The 18,701-nt window shown below is 43.2% G+C and overlaps 1 protein-coding gene across 2 annotated transcripts; it reads right to left on the bottom strand.

Moving 5' to 3' along the window:
* CNIH4 (cornichon family AMPA receptor auxiliary protein 4) lies at positions 1,906 to 18,499 on the bottom strand. Of its 2 annotated transcripts, XM_021064385.1 has the most exons (5): positions 18,311 to 18,499; positions 14,449 to 14,517; positions 8,947 to 9,059; positions 5,633 to 5,773; positions 1,906 to 2,103 (listed from the first exon to the last, which is right to left on the bottom strand). In XM_021064385.1, the coding sequence occupies exons 1-5, from the start codon at positions 18,377 to 18,379 to the stop codon at positions 2,076 to 2,078; spliced, it is 420 nt and encodes a 139-aa protein (XP_020920044.1). In that variant the 5' UTR covers positions 18,380 to 18,499; the 3' UTR covers positions 1,906 to 2,075. The 2 variants fall into 2 exon arrangements, with proteins under 2 accessions (XP_020920044.1, XP_020920045.1); XM_021064386.1 differs by lacking the exon at positions 14,449 to 14,517 and having other exon boundaries at positions 18,296 to 18,464.

Below are 18,701 nucleotides of genomic sequence, written 5' to 3'. Positions count from 1 at the left end.
GCTTTTTAAAATACAGGAGGTGCCTAAGAAGAAAAAGGTAAGAGATGCAAGCAAACTTTCTCTGTTACAGCTTCCTGGCTCTTTGCCTGGAAAACACACAAGATAACCACGTGGAGCAATTTCTGAGACCCCAAAGACGCCAAGAGAAACAAGTTTATGCTGCTATTATTTCGCCCTCCTATTCTGTGGCCAGAATACCAACCATCCTAGGAGTGTTGCTGAGGGCTTTAGGGAGTTTTGCTTAGTGGCTCTCTGGCTTCTGCCAAAGCTGGACCTAGTCCAGGGTCAGAAGGACACATACATTCGCTATTTAGTGACTACACACCTTGGTCATTAGCTAACCATTTCTGCCTCAACAAAGTGAATAATCCCTTTGGACTCTGCCATAAAACACAGTCATGTTTTGCCTAAATGCCAGCACCTAAAATAGCCACATTAAAGCACAGATGAGGAGTTCCCATTGTGGCTCAGCAGGTTACAAACCTGACTAGTATCCATGAGGATGTGGGTTCGATCCCTGGCCTCGCTCAGTGGGTTAAGGATCCGGTGTTGCCACAAAATGCAGTGTAGATTGCAGACGTGGCTCAGATCCCATGTGGCTGTGGCTGTGGCTGTGGCTGTGGTGTAGGCCAGCAGCTGCAACTCCGATTCGACCCCTAGCCTGCAATTTCTAAATGCCACAGGCGTGGCCCTAAAAAGAAAAAATAAATAAAACACAGACGTGAACTGCCAGGTTTGTTTCACTCAGCAAACAGAGCTAAAGAGGTTAACTGACAAATATTAACTCCAAGGAACCGAATCTGGTTGGATTGTGCTGTGTACATGAAATGGCTTGTATTGGGTCTCCCCACTCACGTGGTCAGTGAGGCAGGATGGAAGTGTTCATCAGGCACCAACAGAGCACGACAAGCTCCCTTTCACTCACTGAATGACTGGCCATTCCTACGTCTTACCTGTTGAGCATCTTCTACCATATCACCTCTTCAAACCCACTAAAAAATAGATCTAATACAACTTGATCAATCAGAATACAAAACGAGACCCATCAAGAGCCAGTGGGATTGTAAGGGTTTGAGGATGATTGTGGGGGTGGTGTTTTTTTTTTTTCCCCTTGGCTGCACCGGCAGCATGTGGAAGTTCTCAGGCCAGGGATCAAACCCATGCCACAACAGTGAACCCAAACCGCTGCAGTGACAATGCCAGATTCTTAACCTGCTTCACCACAAAGGAACTCCAGCAGCAGCTTTTACATGAGAGTGCTTGATAAAATTTTGCTTTTTTGATTTCCTTTCTATAAGAGGAATTACACTGTATCTGTTGTGACGTACAAGGCTTTCCAATTCAGCAAAGAAATACATACATATGGCTGCAACCGGGCCAGGGATTGAATCCGAGCCACAGCTCTGATCTACGCTGCAGGTGCAGCAATGCTGGATCCCTTAACCCACTACACTGGACTGAGGATCAAGCCCACGCCTCTGCAGCAACCTGAGCCCCCGCAGTCAGATTCTTAACCCACTGCACCACAGTGGGAACTCCAAACTATGCATTTTTTGAAATGTTATTTTCTGTTAACGTTCTTATGAAAAGACTTTCAGCTTATGGCCCACATTAAATATAGGAAGCTGCCACAATATAGGCAAAAGGGTGTTTAGTTCCTTTCTTTCTTTGCCCAGGCTCACAGTATGTTTTGTACTGACTTGTCAGGAGACCTGCAGAGCCACTGTGCTCCTCTATCGCGTTCTCCCTGTAACGTGTGTCCTTTATTTCTCTGGCAGGCAAGGCTGGAATGACAGTCCTGTTCCTACATACAAATCACTACCTTCAGCATACAGATGATGAGAAACACCTTCACATGTTGGGGTTCGCGCTGAAGTTTAGAACCAGAAAGCTACAAAAACTCAGTTCATGTTTTTTAAATATTTTATATGGTAAAAATACAGCAAAAATACTTTTTGTTCAAAGAGGAAAAAATATACTGCTATGGTCACGGTTCTAAGGATGATTTAAGTAGTCTCTGGCTCCTCAACTGTGCACTGTAGTGTAGGCTGACTTCAACCACGGCTCCTCCAGCTTCAGTCATTTATCAAAGCTAAAATCATACTGTGGAGAGAAGAGATGAATGTTACTGACGTTTCCTTAGGAATGTTCCCACAGAGTCTGGTCTGCCCAGACTGGCATCCGTATGGCTCAGCAAGGGACACTCATTTGAATAGAAAGCAATCATCCTAAAGGAAAGACTCTCTATATTAGGTCATGAAGGAGAAGAAGAAAGAAGAAGAAAGAAAAGAAAAGAAAATGGGGATAGAGGTGGGGGTGGAGATTATAACCTAAAAGCAATGTTGGGCTATAGTTTAGAAAAAAACAAGCCATGTCCACAAAAAGACCACTTTAATTCTCTATTACGGGCTCTTTGCACACGCTGTCCCTCCTCCTGGAAGCCCTCCGCTCATCCCCCCGCCCCATCAACCAGCCTCCAGCCCAGGGCAGCTCCTGGTCGGCCTGCACACCTCAGCCTCCCTTCCACCCCGGGGCTCTGAGCTCTTCCCAGACAAGAGCAGGGTGGGGACATCACGGCTTTCATATTCCAGGACGACCGACAGCCAGCACTGCAGTTAGCAGGCTCTCCGCTTTGACGGATCCCGTGCGGCTCCTTTGTGTCGCAGCAGTGCCTTACGTGGTGTCTGACACACGGCGGTCGTGCAGTAAACACTCTATTCAAACCACCACATGTAACAATAAGACTATCATTTTTTTACTAGAATCAGCCTTGCTCTGCTGAAGTCAAATGACCAAAACCACAGAACTACCCTGACATTACGAATGGTCTAAGTGAGAAGTTACCCAAACTTAACCAAACTAAGAGTATACTCAGAGCACAAATTAATGGTAGTAACTAATATTTTTGAGAGATTTTTAAGAGCTTACTAGAAGTTAGCACAAACCAAAGTGCTTTACGTGCATCATCTCATTTAATCCACAGCACAATCTGATGAGGTAGGTACTATTTCTGTCCCATTTTCAGATGAAACTGAGGCACAGAGAGGTAAGCGGTCACTGTGACCCAGGGTAAGTTTCTAGATGAAAGTCTAGAGCCCAGATTCCACCAGGTAGCCCCTAACCAAAACACCAAAGGCTCAGATTCCACCAATCGCTAAAGATGGACATTTTTTTCCTTTCACTCTGCTTAATAAAGCCTGAATTTTCCGTGCAAGGTACCGTGCAAGCGGTGGCGGGAGACCTAAAAGGAGCAGCATAAATCCCTGCAGTAGAAATCAGATGATTTAGAATTAAAACCAGGTTTGTTTGGGGGTTTTTTTTGGCCATGCACATGGCATGCAGAAGTTTCTGGGCCAGGGATTGAACATGCACCACAGTTATGACCCGAACCACAGCAGTGACAATGTCAGATCCTTAACCCTCTAAACCACCAGGGAACTCCAAAACCACTTTTTATAAAACAGTAAGCAAACACCAGACGGGTTACCAGGACATCTTCTGAGCCTACTCTTTCATCTGATCCTGTGAGCTACAGGAATGCTAAGGAATCAGCAGTACAAGCTGAGAGGGGAAGTGCAAAGGAAGGGAAAGAAAGGAAAGTCTGCAGCCAGGGAGGAGTGCAGCTCCTCAGTCAAACCAGTCACAGAACTGCCCGCCTTCTATTTCCTCGCAAAGAACCACACCTTAAACCTGCCCCCAAAGTGCTCCCCGATTTCTTCAATCCCACCTTCAGTCCATCTTCCCACTGCCTTAAACTCAAAACTGAGGGCCAAGAAACACGTGTCCGTTTTCAAATCCCAAGACTTCGAGGTTACTTTAAAAGCAAGACCCTGCTCCCTAGGCCTCCATTTACACCCACAAGTGTGACTACACTGGCCTTGCCCCCAGATGTCTCAAGCAGCTCTTGTTAACAAAGCCCCAAGGAATGTCCGCTCTAGTTTACTCTCCAAGAGTGTAAAACCTGCAGGGAGAAGAGGATGAAGAAAGGACCAACAAGGTGCTTTCTGTCGCCTCAGAAACTGACAAATGGAAGGGAACATGGTAAGGACGCCTCCATATGATTTGACTTTAAAAAGGAATGAAGGAGTTCCCGTCGTGGCGCAGTGGTTAATGAATCCGACTAGGAACCATGAGGTTGCGGGTTCGGTCCCTGCCCTTGCTCAGTGGGTTAACGATCCGGCGTTGCCGTGAGCTGTGGCTCAGATCCCGAGTTGCTGTGGCTCTGGCGTAGGCCAGTGGCTACAGCTCCGATTGGCCCCTAGCCTGGGAACCTCCATATGCCGCAGGAGCGGCCCAAGAAATAGCAAAAAGACAAAAAAAAATAAAATAATAAAAAAAATAAAATAAAAAGGAATGAAAACCAGAACAGATGTATCAAAGTCCTCATAATATTAATTTGTCTTCATTCTTCATCTTTAATGGTAGGATTAATAAGTAAGGACATTAGCAATGAGGTAAGGTATGAGGACCAGAAAGTGATACCAGTGTGCTTTTTCTGTCCTATTTTTTAAAATACAGAAATGCAAATAAGATTAAGAGTAAAAAGGAAGCCACCTAAACTCTAATTTCAATCTAATCTATGCTAATGGATGGAATTAACATAGCAAAAGAATTTTAGGAAGCCTGCTTTTCCAGGCAGAGGCCACAATGGCTCTAACTTCTAAACTATTTCAGACAAAATAATTTTTTAAACTCCTATCTTTGTACAGTTTCTAATTATCAGGAAGCTTGTGAGTGATAAAACTTGAGTCCAGAAAAAGTTTTTTTCCTTCTAGTCTTTATGCCATAAGGAAAATTAAAATTTATCTTGAAAAAAAAAAGGAATGATATAATTAAGCTTGGATGCTAAGGTTGAGCCTGACTTCCGGTTTCTTAAAGGTTTAATCAAATCCTACACACATGACAATTTTTTTCTCTTCTTTGCTCTATGCTGTGGCTCTCTAATGGGTAAAGGAAAAGGTGGCATGTTATCTCTCAAATTTTTTTTTCATTTTTAAAGTTTTATTGTGATATAGCTGATTTACAATGTTGTGACTACCTTCCAAACTGAAGGTAATAAATTTAAGCTTAAAACAGGACTGCATAAGGCTTCCAGTGTCTGAGAGCCAATCCTTCATGTTAGTTCTTACTTTCAATCCATTATAACTGGAAACTGATGCAATTTTACCAGAAGAGACACTTGCATCCTGGAAAAACAGCATCACATTTAAACCCTAACTGCCAACAACAATCAGCCCAACCTCAATATAAGCTGTTGAGAGCTGCTGCCAGTGGTATGATCCCAGAAGACCCATGAGTGGGAAAGTCTCTGGTAGTAGTTCTATTAAAGCTCATAACAGGAGTGAGACTTCACAGATGGATACCAGGGCAGGTAGAGAACAGCAAAGACAGCTTTAGGCATGTTGACAGCCTCAACAGCTAAGGAATAACTAATAACACAGAGTAACTCTACTGCAGGTCAGACAGAATGCTGATTCAATGACATGATATAAAAAAATCTACAGCTAGAAGAAATTCACATAAGCCCCAAAAGCTCTGCAATGCCAATACAAAGTCCCACAGTACAGTAATATTTCACCCATCAAAAGCAGTCACGGCATCCAGGAAAATATCAGGAGGACTGTAAACTCACCTATAAAGATACATGAAGAAACAGAGCAGGTGGAACCCAAGCTTGATCATGGCTTCTTTCATGTGTGATTTCAGCTGCCCTCGATTGTGTATTTCCGTGGGATCAAACACTCCCATGTTACCACTTGGCACCATAATAAACCTGATAAATCGAAGGATGCACACAAATTAGAAGGAAAACCAAATCATCAACATAAATATTTAAAAATAAGTAGCCAATAATAATTTTGGTTTAAGTGACCAATCATAGCAGCCTAAATTCATACCAAATATGGACAGGGTCTAATGATGTCACAGGCCATGACAGTTTTCCTTTGAAAGATGAAATATCATTAATTTTCTTTTTTTTTTTTGGTGCAAATTCTGCCTCTGAAACAAATACAGTAATACTCTAGAGAAGGATATTTTATGTACTTAGCACTAAGACTCTTTCACTACATCTCCTGCAGAAAACTACTGCATCGGTGATACCTATAGCTGTTTTCCATGAGACACAGGTGAAGGGACCCCACCTGTCAAATCAAACCAACTTTATCAAGTTCTTAGAAACTTCATCTACAAAGTTTTAACTAATGAATGCAATATCCTTCACTTCCACAAACTCTTTATTTGGAAGAGTAGTGTCAAACATAATTATTTCCATTTGACAAGATGACACTAAAAACAGAGATTCTATCTGACAGCAGTGGTCTGAGTCACTGCAGAAGTGCAGGTTTGGTTTCCAGCTCAGCACAGTGAGTTAAAGGATCCAGGGTATATCATAGCTGTGGCTGGGATTCAATTCCTGGCCCAGGAACTTCCGTATGCTGCAGGTACAGCCATTAAAAAAAGAGAGAAATTTTACATCTAGAACAGAGGCCTCATCTTTGGTGCTCCTACTGATCAATAGATATGTCTCAGTGTGCATGGTCTAGAGTTCCCTTGTGGCACAGAGGGTTAAGGCTCTGGTGTTGTAGTTGCCATGGTGCAAGTTCAATCCCTAGACCAGGAACTTCTATAGGCCATGGATGCGGCAAAAAAAAAAAAAAAAAAATCTGCATGGCTTATAAATGGTACCTATGTTAAAAGTACAATTTAAAGAAGACAGAACAGAAATGATTTAAAATAAATGTTACTGTGGTTTAAATAAAGCTCCTCTTAGGACAAGAAATAGTTTAGGCTCAATGCAATGTCTAACTTTATATACTCTTAAAAACACAGGTTAGAGTTCCCATCGCGGCTCAGTGCTAACGAACTCGACTATATCCATGAGTACACAGGTTCAATCCTCAGCCTCGCTCACTGGGCTGGGGACCTGGTGTTGCAGCTCTGATTCGACCCCTAGCCTGAGAACCTCCATATGCTGTATGTGCAGCTTCCCCCCACCCCCAAAAAAAAGTCTGTGTGGGTCACACTTCACCTGAGGAGTAAATTAGTCTGTTTCCAGTGCTGAGCCTGGCTTGGGTGTTAGTCTACAGAATGGTCGTGGGAGAGTAATAAGTAACTTAAAAAAATATTCTACCCCCTGGACCCACCCTCTGGAAAAGAGGCATATGTTTGGGCTTTTTTTAATGAATTCATTTTTTATTGACATATAGTTGATGTACAGCATTATATAAATTACAGGGGTAGCAATATACAAACCTTTCCTGTCTCAGGTCTGGTCTCACAATCTTTATGAGCTCATTCCCCGAATCCACTCATTCCCTCGTCTCCACCGCCTTCCATCACCTTTCCATGTGCTTCCTATACTAGCCCCTCTGATCTCTCCTTTAATCTTCCCTATGTCTTTCTTAGATTCTAACTGCACTTTTTTATTTTTGTTAATTTATTTTATTTTTTTCTTTTTAGGGCCACACCTGCATATGAAACTTCCCAAGCTAGGGGTCGAATAGGAGCTATAGCCACCAAACCTACACTGCAGCCACAGCAATGTGGGATCTAAGCTCTGTGACCTACACCACAGCTCACGGCAACGCCAGATCCTTAACCCACTAAGCGAGACCAGGGATCGAACCTGCATCCTCATGAATCCTAGTCAGGTTAGTTAACTGCTGAACCATGAAGGGAACTCCCATAGCCGCACTTTTTGAAATCAAGCTTAAAAATCAGCTGATGATTTTACCCAAAAAATTAGATATAAATAATTTAAATAAAACCTAAAAAGTCAGCAGAGGAGCAATCCACTAACACAGAAATAATTCCAGGTCTGTCAAGGTTATTCCACAGTTCTTCACGAGAACTTGGCAATGTATAACAGCCAAACTATAAATTACAACGAATTAATCTTTCCATGAGCCGTATTTGAACAAATTCCCCAAATATGTTAAGTGAAAATGTTTATGTTACCTAATATGCAAAATGTAAAATCAAATTTTCCTTGGAGCATTTCAAATATACTCTAATTTAAAACTACAGAGGAGTTCCCTTCGCGGTGCAGTGGTTAACGAATCCGACTAGGAACCATGAGGTTGTGGGTTCAATCCCTGGCTTTGCTCAGTGGGTTAAAGATCTGGTGATGCCGTGAGCTGTGGTGTAGGTCACAGATGTGGCTCGGATCCTGCATTGCTGTGGCTCTGGCGTAGGCCAGTGGCTACAGCTCCGATTAGACCCCTAGCCTTGGAAGCTCCATATGTTGCAGGATCGGCCCTAGAAAAGGCAAAAAAAAAGACCCCAAAAATAAATAAATAAATAAATAAAACTGCAGATAAATAACAAAGACCTCATGTTATAGTTTCAGGCTTTTGATCACTCTTTAAAAAGATATTCAAAGACAATGAAAAAACATTTCACAAATCTGTAGACATCACAACTAAACATTACATATTTTTAAAATTTATACAGCTAAATTTGTTTTTACTACAAGACTGGGCCATGCAAATTGCTGCTTGACCTCAGGTCTGGTCTCACAAAAGTAAATAAAAAAGCTCATACACAAAGGTAAACAAAAATTTATGCTGATTCTGCTGTCATTTATTTTATTTTATTTTTGATTTTTAGGGCTGCACTCACAGCATATGGAGGTTCCCAGTATAGGGGCTGAATTGGAGCCACAGCTGTCAGCCTACACCACAGCCACAGGAACTCAGGATCCAAGACAGGTCTTTGACCTACACCACAGTTCACCAGATCCTTAACCCACTGAGCAAGGCCAGGGATCAAACCCACAACCTCATTGTCACCAGTTGGATTCATTTCCACTGCACCACAATGGGAACTCCCAGTTTTTTTGACCAGTACATGTTTCAATGGAGAAAAGAAAGCTATCAAAATTTTAAAGATTTTTTTTTTCCTCTAAGCTGCCCTGACACAAAACAATAAACAAACTGTACTCACCGATATATATTCCAAGTGGCAACGGGCAAGTTGAGAAGGAAGATAAACCAGTGCAATGAAATGAGCATTAACACAGTGACAATGGTGTGACCGACCAATTCTGGAAGGACCCACTGCAAGGGAAGAACCAAATATTACATCTCCTGAATGTTTGCCTCCATTTACTTGAAGCTAAATCAAAGACCGTTCAGAGGACTTCCAAGCTAGTGTTTCCAAATTATTTTTAACCTCGGACGTCCCAGGTGTGTACACTGCTCTCACTGCCTACCCCGTGCACACGTAACAGGGCACAGCTTAAAACCAATGCGCTCAAGTGTTAATTACGTTCGATCCTAAGCAAAGGTTCAGATTCATTCACTAAGCAGGTCTGAATAACAACTAGAGAAAAAAATAGAGTATTATTTATTCTCTATTCCAGTATCTGTGCTAAAGCCTCTTACTCTAATCTGGGATGGTTTCTATCCATTTACATGCTGCCTTTCAAGTCAGAATATAAATCCTAAATATTTCCAAGCTCCAGAACCCTGAGGGAAACCATCTTACGTACACACACACACACACACACAACTACTTTAACGGCTTGCACTATCAGCTCAAAATTGAATATAAGAGATCAGGACAAGAGAATCCCAGCCATTGCTTTTATAGCACCCAATGCCCTTATCTATGCTCTTCGTTTACTGTGCAATATTCTAGTTCTCATGTATCAACAGCTATTGTGGCTATTGTGGCTGTATTCTCAATTCACCAACAGCCTTCCTCTCCTATGAGTAGAGATTATTCTACTAGTATTTTTGGAGCCAGCAACTCGCACTCCCCACTTGTACAAATGAAGAAAATAAAACTCTAGAAAGTAACTTGCCCAAGGTCACACAGCTACTTGGAGGCAGAGCAATATAACATAAACCCAGACACACTGGCCCTAGGTCTCTTAAATTTAGATTTTAGATTTTTTTTTTTTTTTTTTTTTTTTGGCCGCTCCCATGGCACATGGACTTCCTAGGCCAAGGATTGAACCTGTACCACAGCAGTGACCTGAGCTGCTGCAGTGGCAACTCTGGACCCTTAACTCACTGTGACACAAAGGAACTCCTAGATACTTTTTTTTAATAAACAAAGAAGGGATTTTCTGGGCCTTAAACCTAATTTGCAATAAATTAGAACTTTTTAAAATGCATTTTTTTTTTTTGGCAAGAAATAGATTTATTAGGATAGGACACTTGTGAGAGGTGCAAGCGGCAGGCAAGGAGGCTCTCTAAAATGCATTTTTAAAGTGTAACCAATTTAACATAATGCTTGTATGTTTAAGTTGCAAAGTCAAATAGACCTGGAGTAAAATCTAAGTTCTGTCCTACTTATTAGCTGTGCAATTTTAGGAAAAGTTACCTACCCTAAGTCATGAATTTCTCATGTGTAAAATGTAGGTAATGATCTCACACCTCAGGAAATTGTTATACAGAATTACATGAAATAACATACGTAAGCCACATGCAAAGTAAGAACTCAATAAATGTTAGTCCATGATACCACTACTCTCCTCCATGCCAACCAACCCACACAGCAATAGCTTTCAAACCTTGTATTTCTTTTTTTTTTCTTTTTCTTTTTTTGTCTTTTTGCTATTTCTTGGGCCGCTCCCTCGGCATATGGAGGTTCCCAGGCTAGGGGTCGAATCGGAGCTGTAGCTGCCAGCCTACGCCAGAGCCACAGCAACTCGGGATCCGAGCCGCATCTGCGACCTACACCACACAGCTCATGGCAACGCCGGATCGCTAACCCACTGAGCAAGGGCAGGGACCGAACCCGCAACCTCATGGTTCCTAGTCGGATTCGTTAACCACTGCGCCACGACGGGAACTCCAAACCTTGTATTTCTTATTGTGGGCTGCATTTCGTTTTATATAAACAAAAACCTAAAACAAAAGTTTCAGGAAGCGATACCTGACATTATTAACGTTTGTTTACTGACTTTGAACCAAATCTTCTGTTCTCTTCTCTTCCCTCCCTAAAAATGTGTTCTTCCCCTAACTTGTTCTCAGAAACTCAAACTGGGCTTGTGTCACCCTGGCAGGAATTTGGAGGGTTCTCCTCTGGAGTAACTTAACAGCACAAGAGAAAACACCTGCAAAAAAACTGCCATGTCAGGTACCCCCAAAAGAAATAGATACCAATTACCCTCAGTCTATCTACCAGTTTGTCAACAGCCTGGACCACCAGGTGAGCTTCCAATTAGCATTTTAGTGCTTTACTCTTAAGTATGACTAGGTAGCCACAAGTGTCAAAAATTGGGGAAAACCTCCAACAAAGAGAAAGGAAATTGGAAAAAACAAGTATAAGGAAGGAAATTTCAAAACTATAATCAATATTCTCAGAGCGCTAAGAGAGTCAAACATGAACCAAGAGAACAAAAAGCTTTCAGAGGAGTTCCCGTCATGGCAAAGCAGAAACCAATCTCACTAGGATCCATGAGAATGCAGGTTCCATTCCTGGCCTTGCTCAGTGGATTAAGCATCGGCATTGCCATGAGCTGAGGTATAGGTCAGAGATTCGATCCTGTGTTGCTGTGGCTGTGGTATAGGCCAGCAGCTACAGTTCGGATTCGACCCCTAGCCTGGGAACCTACATATGCCATGGGTGTGGCCCTAAAGAAGCTGGGGGGGGGGGGGGCAGAGACAAACCTTTCAGAAATTAAAAAATTAGACAAAAAAAAACCCTTGGAGTTCCCGTCGTGGCGCAGTGGTTAACGAACCCAACTAGGAACCATGAGGTTGCGGGTTCGGTCCCTGCCCTTGCTCAGTGGGTTAATGATCCGGCGTTGCCATGAGCTGTGTGGTGTAGGTTGCAGACGCGGCTCGGATCCCGTGTTGCTGTGGCTCTGGCGTAGGCTGGCAGCTACAGCTCCGATTCGACCCCTAGCCTGGGAACCTCCATATGCCGCGGGAACGGCCCAAAGAAATAGCAAAAAGAAAAAAAAAAAAAAAGAAAGAAATTAAAAAATTAACATAATTTTTACAGAGTGATATATATACTAGAAAATTCAGAAGATGAAAGAGAGGAAACCTTAAAACAAGAAGGTGGAGAAAAAAAAATCAAAGGAGTTCCCATCGTGGCTCAGTGGTTGATGAATCCAACTAGGAACCATGAGGTTGCAGGTTCGATCCCTGGCCTCGCTCAGTGGGTTAAGGATCCGGCATTGCAGTGAGCTATGGAGTAGGTTGCAGATGTGGCTCGGAACCTGCATTGCTGTGGCTATGGTGTAGGCCGAGGCTACAGCTCCGATTAGACCCCTAGCCTGGGAATCTCCATATGCTGTGGGATCGGCCCTAGAAAAGGCAAAAAGACAAAAAAAATAAAAAACAAAAATAAATAAAAGGACAAAAATAAGAACAGGCAGATTAATTCATCAGATAAATTATCTAGAAAATCTAAATGCTGAAAGAGAGAAAACAGAGGGGGAGATGTTATCAAAGAAAGAATAGAAGAAAATTTCCTAGACTGAATGACTCTCTCAGATGTCCAAAACAATGAATGAAAGAGACCTAAATAGGAGTTCCCTGCTGGCTCGGGGAGTTAAGGATCTAGCATTATCACTTCTGTGGCTCTGGCTACTACTGTGACACAGGTTCAGTCCCTGGCCCCGGAACTTCCGTATGCTTCAGGAATGGCCAAAAATAAATAAAGGCCTAAATGAAGTTCCACCACTGCAAAATTCCAAAACACCAAGGATAAAGAAAAGATTCTAAAACTTCTGGAGAGGCTGGAATGAAGAGAGGGATGGAGGGGAGAGACAGAGAGCCCATCAAAAAGATAAGAAATCAAAATGGCATCAGACTTTCGAACTTGAACAACGCTGGAACTTAGGAGATCTTGACCAAGAAAACTTGAAAAAAAAATCTCTTTTAACCTAGAATTTTATACTCAGAGAAACTGAATCAAAGGAAAGCATAAGACAATTTAAAACATGCAAGGCCTCAAAATTCAATTCCCATGTACCAATCTCAAGAAGCGACTCCAGCAAAACAAGAGAGTTAGCCAAGAGAAAGGAAGACATGACTTCTAAGAATCAGGGAATCCAACCAGGATTCCCAGGATGGAAGCTGTGAACCTGGCCTCGAGGACCAGCCCAGACTACGGCAAGAGGATGGAAGGTCTTGAGGAGAAATGTCACCTGGAAAAAGACAATGATAGGTTATTCTAATATATGTGAACCATGTAGAAAACAGTACTTAAGGGTGTAAAGATGTTATCAGGAGGGGTTCCCATCGTGGCGCAGCAGAAATGAATCTGACTAGAAACCAGGAGATTGCGGTTCGATCCCTGGCCTTGCTCAGTGGGTTAAGGATCCAGCGTTATCGTGAGCTGTGGTGTGGGTCATAGATGCGCTCAGACCTGGCGTTGCTGTGGCTCTGGCATAGGCCAGCAGCTGTAGCTCCGATTAGACCCCTAGCCTGGGAACTTCCATATGCCACGGGTGCTGCCCTAAAAAAAGACAAAAAAAAAGAAAAGAAAAGATGTTATCAGGAAAGATTAGTAACAGATAAAAAGAAAAATAAGGAAATTTTTAAATGTTGCAATGGGGAGTTCCCGTTGTGGCTCAGCAGGTTAAGAACCCAACTAGTATCCATAAGAATGCGGGTTTGATTCCTGGCCTTGCTCAGTGGGTTAAGGATCCAGCACTGCCATGAGATGTGGTGTAGGTTGCAGAGAAATAGCTCGGATCCCACATTGCTGGAGTTTCAAATAGGCCACACCTTTTTTTTTTGCTTCTTAGGGCTGTACTCATGACACATGGAAGTTCCCAGGCTAGGGGTCAAATCAGTGCTACAGCTGCCAGCCTACGCCACAGCCACAGCCATGGAGGACCTTAGTCTCATCTGCAACCTACACCACAGCTCACAGCAACTCCGGATCCTTAACCCACTAAGCAAGGCCAGGGATTGAACCCACATCCTCATGGATACTAGTTGGATTTGTTCCTGCTGAGCCACAACAGGACCTCCAGTATTATATTTTTATATGAAGTTTTATATCCAGAAAGCTTTTCTGACTATTCATCTCATAAAATGAATCAGGACCAACTTGTTTCCCCATATCCCAACAAGCTCTGCAATTCAGAGTTTTATTGCCCATATAAAGTTCTGACTATATACTAAAGGTAAAACGGCCTTAAATCAACTAATTCCATTTCTCAACAAGCTGCAAAAAGAAGGTTGTCTTTCATTCAACAAAAGACAGACTGAGCTTTTTTTCATGAGCAGGGAGGTGGGAGTTTGGACAAAGACGACTAAAGCAAATAACCTGATAATGAACCTTTACCTAGCCTAAGTAATGATGTTGTCCATTGTGACAAAGGGACAAGGAAAAAAAGGGACAAAATTTCAACTTAGGTCTTCTGAAATACTGCAAAACACAGTAGTGCTACCAACATTCTAATGAATATTAAATATAATATGTTGACTATCTACAATAAACTCTATCACAGAAAATGAAGAAATGTCTTACCTTGTTTAATTTTGAGCAACATGATCTAGCATTAATGTAATCACATTCTAAATCAGACAAGGTAATTATCTGATGATTGAGATAAGGAATTATTAGACTTCTTTTATAACAATTATTATGTTTGAGTTTCAGAAAGCAATCCCAGTTGCAAAGCAGAATTAAATTTGAATTGAAAAGATTTAGTTATTTCCTTCAAGTTCATTCATTAAACAACTAAATTTTCTCATTTAGGTTCCTTCAACAAATGATTTTCACAAAATAGTCCTCTTACTATGCTCAATTCTAATATGACCCATACCAGAACATTCAACCTGAGTTCCTCAAATGTCAAACAGTGGCTATAAGAAATAAAAAATAAGACCTATTAAAAAAAAAAAGTTTAGGAGTTCCTGTCATGGCACAGTGGTTAACGAATCCGACTAGGAACCATGAGGTTGTGGGTTCAATACCTGGCCTTGCTCAGTGGGTTAAGGACCCGGTGTTGCCATGTGCTGTGGTGTAGGTCGCAGATGTGGCTCGGATCCCGCATTGCTTTGGCTCTGGCGTGGGCCGGTGGCTACAGCTCTGATTAGACCCCTAGCCTGGGAACCTCCATATGCTGAAGGAGTGGCCCTAGTAAAGGCAAAAAAAAAAAAGTTTAAATGTTATAAATATACATCCCTAAAAGTAGAATATGGTTTATTTATGATATATCCATAAAATATCTTTGAAGACCTAAGATATGAAAAAAATAGGATTCAAAACTATAAAATTTAGCATGGTCACATGTTAGGGACAGACAGACATAAGAGGAAAAGTCCTCAGAGTTTCCTAGTGGTGCAGGGGGTTAAGGATCTGGTGCTGTCACTGCTGTGGCACGGGGTCGATCCCTGGCCTGGGAAATTCCACATGCCATGGAAAAAATTCAACAAAAAAGATAAAAGTAAATGTTCTCAACTAAATTCTAAACATTTCTGTATGGCTATTCCCCTTATCACTTCAACACAGCTAAAGGCAAAAATCACCACTTTCTCCACAAACTGTTCCACCTCTAGTTTATTTTACTTCTGTTAACGACACAAACATCATTTGCCCCAGCTCAAAATATGGGAAGTTATTTCTACCTTATGCTTCCTATCTCATCATCAATCACTACCAGGTCCTATCAATCATTTCTTTCTAGCACCACTTACATTAATTCCTTCTTTCACCTGCCCACAATTAGCGACCCATTTCAAAACCCAGATGAACCCATTCCCTGATGGTTTCTTACCTTCCAATCTTTTCTGTTTCCAACCCACTCTGCAGGCTTATCTTCCTAATACATCACTTTGTTTTATGTCAAAATGCTTCAATGGCTCCCTACTGCCTAGAGAATAAAAGTGAAAGCCCTCCTTGCCCTAACATTCAAACCCTCCAACATCTAATCGAATCCAGCCTTTCCAAACCTGCCCTTCTGCTGCCGGCCAAATCAACCAAGTGCTCCAGATGGCCTATTCCTCCATCACCAGAAATGCCATGAACACACCTGTCTGCAGCTTTGCTCTTTCCTGAATCTGATTTTAAATATCCACCCTTTTCCTTCTCTACACGTTTTCTTCCCAGTTCAAAGTCCATGAAAACTCTTATCCTTACAGAATGTATACCCTGATGATTTTCCACCTCTTGGCTCTAATATTAAGCTAGTGCAACTATTCCAAAATACAGTAATGTGTTCATCAAAACACACCCTAAATGTAACTTAACGTCTGAGTCTAATATTCCACCTGTGTCTATGTACATAAATTGGTATAAACCAAGGCTTTTTAAATTATCGAGCCTAGTTTTCCAAACTGCAGTAAGAGAAATCTAAGTTTCATTTCTCCAAATTTAAGCTCGGTTCCTTATGCCACAAAAGGGAGTTAGGTCATCAAAATGTTCTAAACAATGCTGCCCTTTCAGTCTGTTTGCCAAGCCCCAAAAATGCAGTTCTCCTCATTACAAATCGTCAGTTAAAGTAAAAACTGCTGCTCAGTAGGGGTGAGGGAGGAAGAAGGCAGAGCAGTATTTACTAAACATCAGTCATGGGGCAGGTTTTGGGCTGCTAGGTGCTTAACACGCTCTCATTGTGCACACATACATCTGAGAAGTAAACATTCCTCCCATTTTATTTTTTTGTTACGCCCATGGCATGCAGAAGTTCCCAGGCCAGGACTGAACCTGCACCACAGCAGTGACCCAAGCCACAGCAGTGACAACAGTGGATTCTAACCCAAACAGCTACCAAAGACTCCTCTCCCCATTTTAAAGATAAGAAAACTGAGGCTTAGGAGTTCCCATTGTGGCTCAGTGGAAACAAATCCAACTAGTATCCATGAGGATTTGGGTTGGATCCCTGGCCTCACTCAGTAGGTTAAGGATCCAGCATTGCCGTGAGCTGTGGTATAGGCTGCAGATTCAGCTCAGATCTTGCATTGCTGAGGCTGTGGTGTACACCTGCAGCTACAGCTCCCATCAGACTCCTAGCCTGGGAACCTGAGGGTTCAGCCCTAAAAAGTTAAAAAAAAAAAAGAAAGAAAGAAAGAAACTGCGGCTTAAAAAAACAGACAAAAATAAAGAGAAAACTGAGGCTTAGAGAGGTGAAGTATTGTGCATAGCAAATAACTAAGGAGCCCCGATTCCGAATTCTGTCCTTCCCACTTGGACAGGTTGCCTATCCATAACAAAGCATGAAGCCACACTGAAAACATACTCTGTACCATCAACCTAAAGCCAAAATGCTCTGGCAAACAAAAAGTTTAATTCTGTCAGAAAGGGTCCCTTGCAATTTACAAGGGAAAAAAATTAAAAGCAGATTATCTCATTTTTTTTTTCTAGCTTACACTTGGATTGTGCATTATATCACTGGGCGACAACGAAGCCTAGATGCTCCCTCAAGAATAGGGAAGAGTTTAGTCTCCACATCTTCCAGAGTGCTAACTTCAACGACTATTTACTGCCCTGGAAAATACAGTCTGAATACTGTAGCGTGAACAGCTATACAAAATACGGAAGTTTCAAACATGTACCGATACGGAAAAGAATAAAAGTTGAGAAATGACTGAGAACTAAATCTCGCGTATAGTTACTCAATTCACAGATGTGCAACCGACAGGGGTATCCAAAAAAATCACCTGCAGGTGGTTCTTACAACAAGCCCTTCCCAACAACTGCCTACGAAACGGCGTCGTGAAGAAAACATTTTCACTCGTTTTTGAAATGAATGAGTCAACTCCTGGACGTGAAAGGCCCCTACAAGTTTCAATACCCGAGAGAACAAAGGGGCGGACAGCGCGGGGTGTCGCCCCGAGAATGACAAGAGGCGGCAAATAGCCTCCACCGGGCTCAGCGCGAGACTGTTCACGAGCGACCGCCCCGGGATGTAGGTCGTGGGCCGCCGCTCTCGGGACCCCGGGAATCCCTCGAAGGGCCTGGCCCAGGGGAACTGCAAGAAAATCCGCGACCCTTTTAACTCTCGAGCGCCAAAAAAGGAGGAAAACCGCGACCCCTCTCCCCTGAGAGCAGCAAACCCAGGCCAAGTGCCAGGCCCCCAGGCTGGGCACAGCGCGTCCCGGCGTCTTGGGGACGAGCAGAGGCGGGCAGGCCAGGCCGGGCGCTTCAAGAGGAAGGCCTGCTCAGACCCCCGGGGGAGGGGCGGCCAGCGGCCCAAGCACAGCAGCCGAGGCCCTCCTCCCGCCCAGGCTCACCACATCGGTCACCGCGGGCCGAGCCAGCGCCGGGGGTACCGCGCGGCCGCCTCTTGCACTACCACGCACCTGCCCTGTCCCCCATCCGGACCCAACCCCAGCCCGCCCCTTGGGCGGAGGGCCCTATGCCGGCCTCCGCCTGCCTTAGGCAAGGATACGAAGTACACCGAGAGGAAGATGAGCGCGCAACAGTCGAGGAGCGAGAAAACGAACACCACCGCCTCCATCCTCCTCCTCCTTCTCGGCCGCCGCCGTTGCCGCGCCTCTCCTTCCGTCAAACCCGCTCTGGGGCCCAGAAGCAGCCGGGCCTCGCCCCGCCCCGCCCCTGATAGGCCCTTGCTCCGGCCTGTCGGGGCGAGTAGTTCACCTCCCCGGGGTGCGGCATGCCGGGAGTTGTAGTCCTTTAAAAAAAACTACAGCCATAATTCTGATGCATGCTGGGAAATGTAGTTCTGAAGTTTGAATACCTATCAAAGAAGTGGGTGGGCTTTCTATCCTAAATCTGATTAAGGAGTATTTTCTGAACGCTTGTAATCTTCTGGATGCCCC

This window comes from Sus scrofa, chromosome 10 (assembly GCF_000003025.6).
Source record: "Sus scrofa isolate TJ Tabasco breed Duroc chromosome 10, Sscrofa11.1, whole genome shotgun sequence".
NCBI lineage: Eukaryota > Metazoa > Chordata > Mammalia > Artiodactyla > Suidae > Sus > Sus scrofa.
This window is presented reverse-complemented; position numbering and strand designations above follow the sequence as displayed.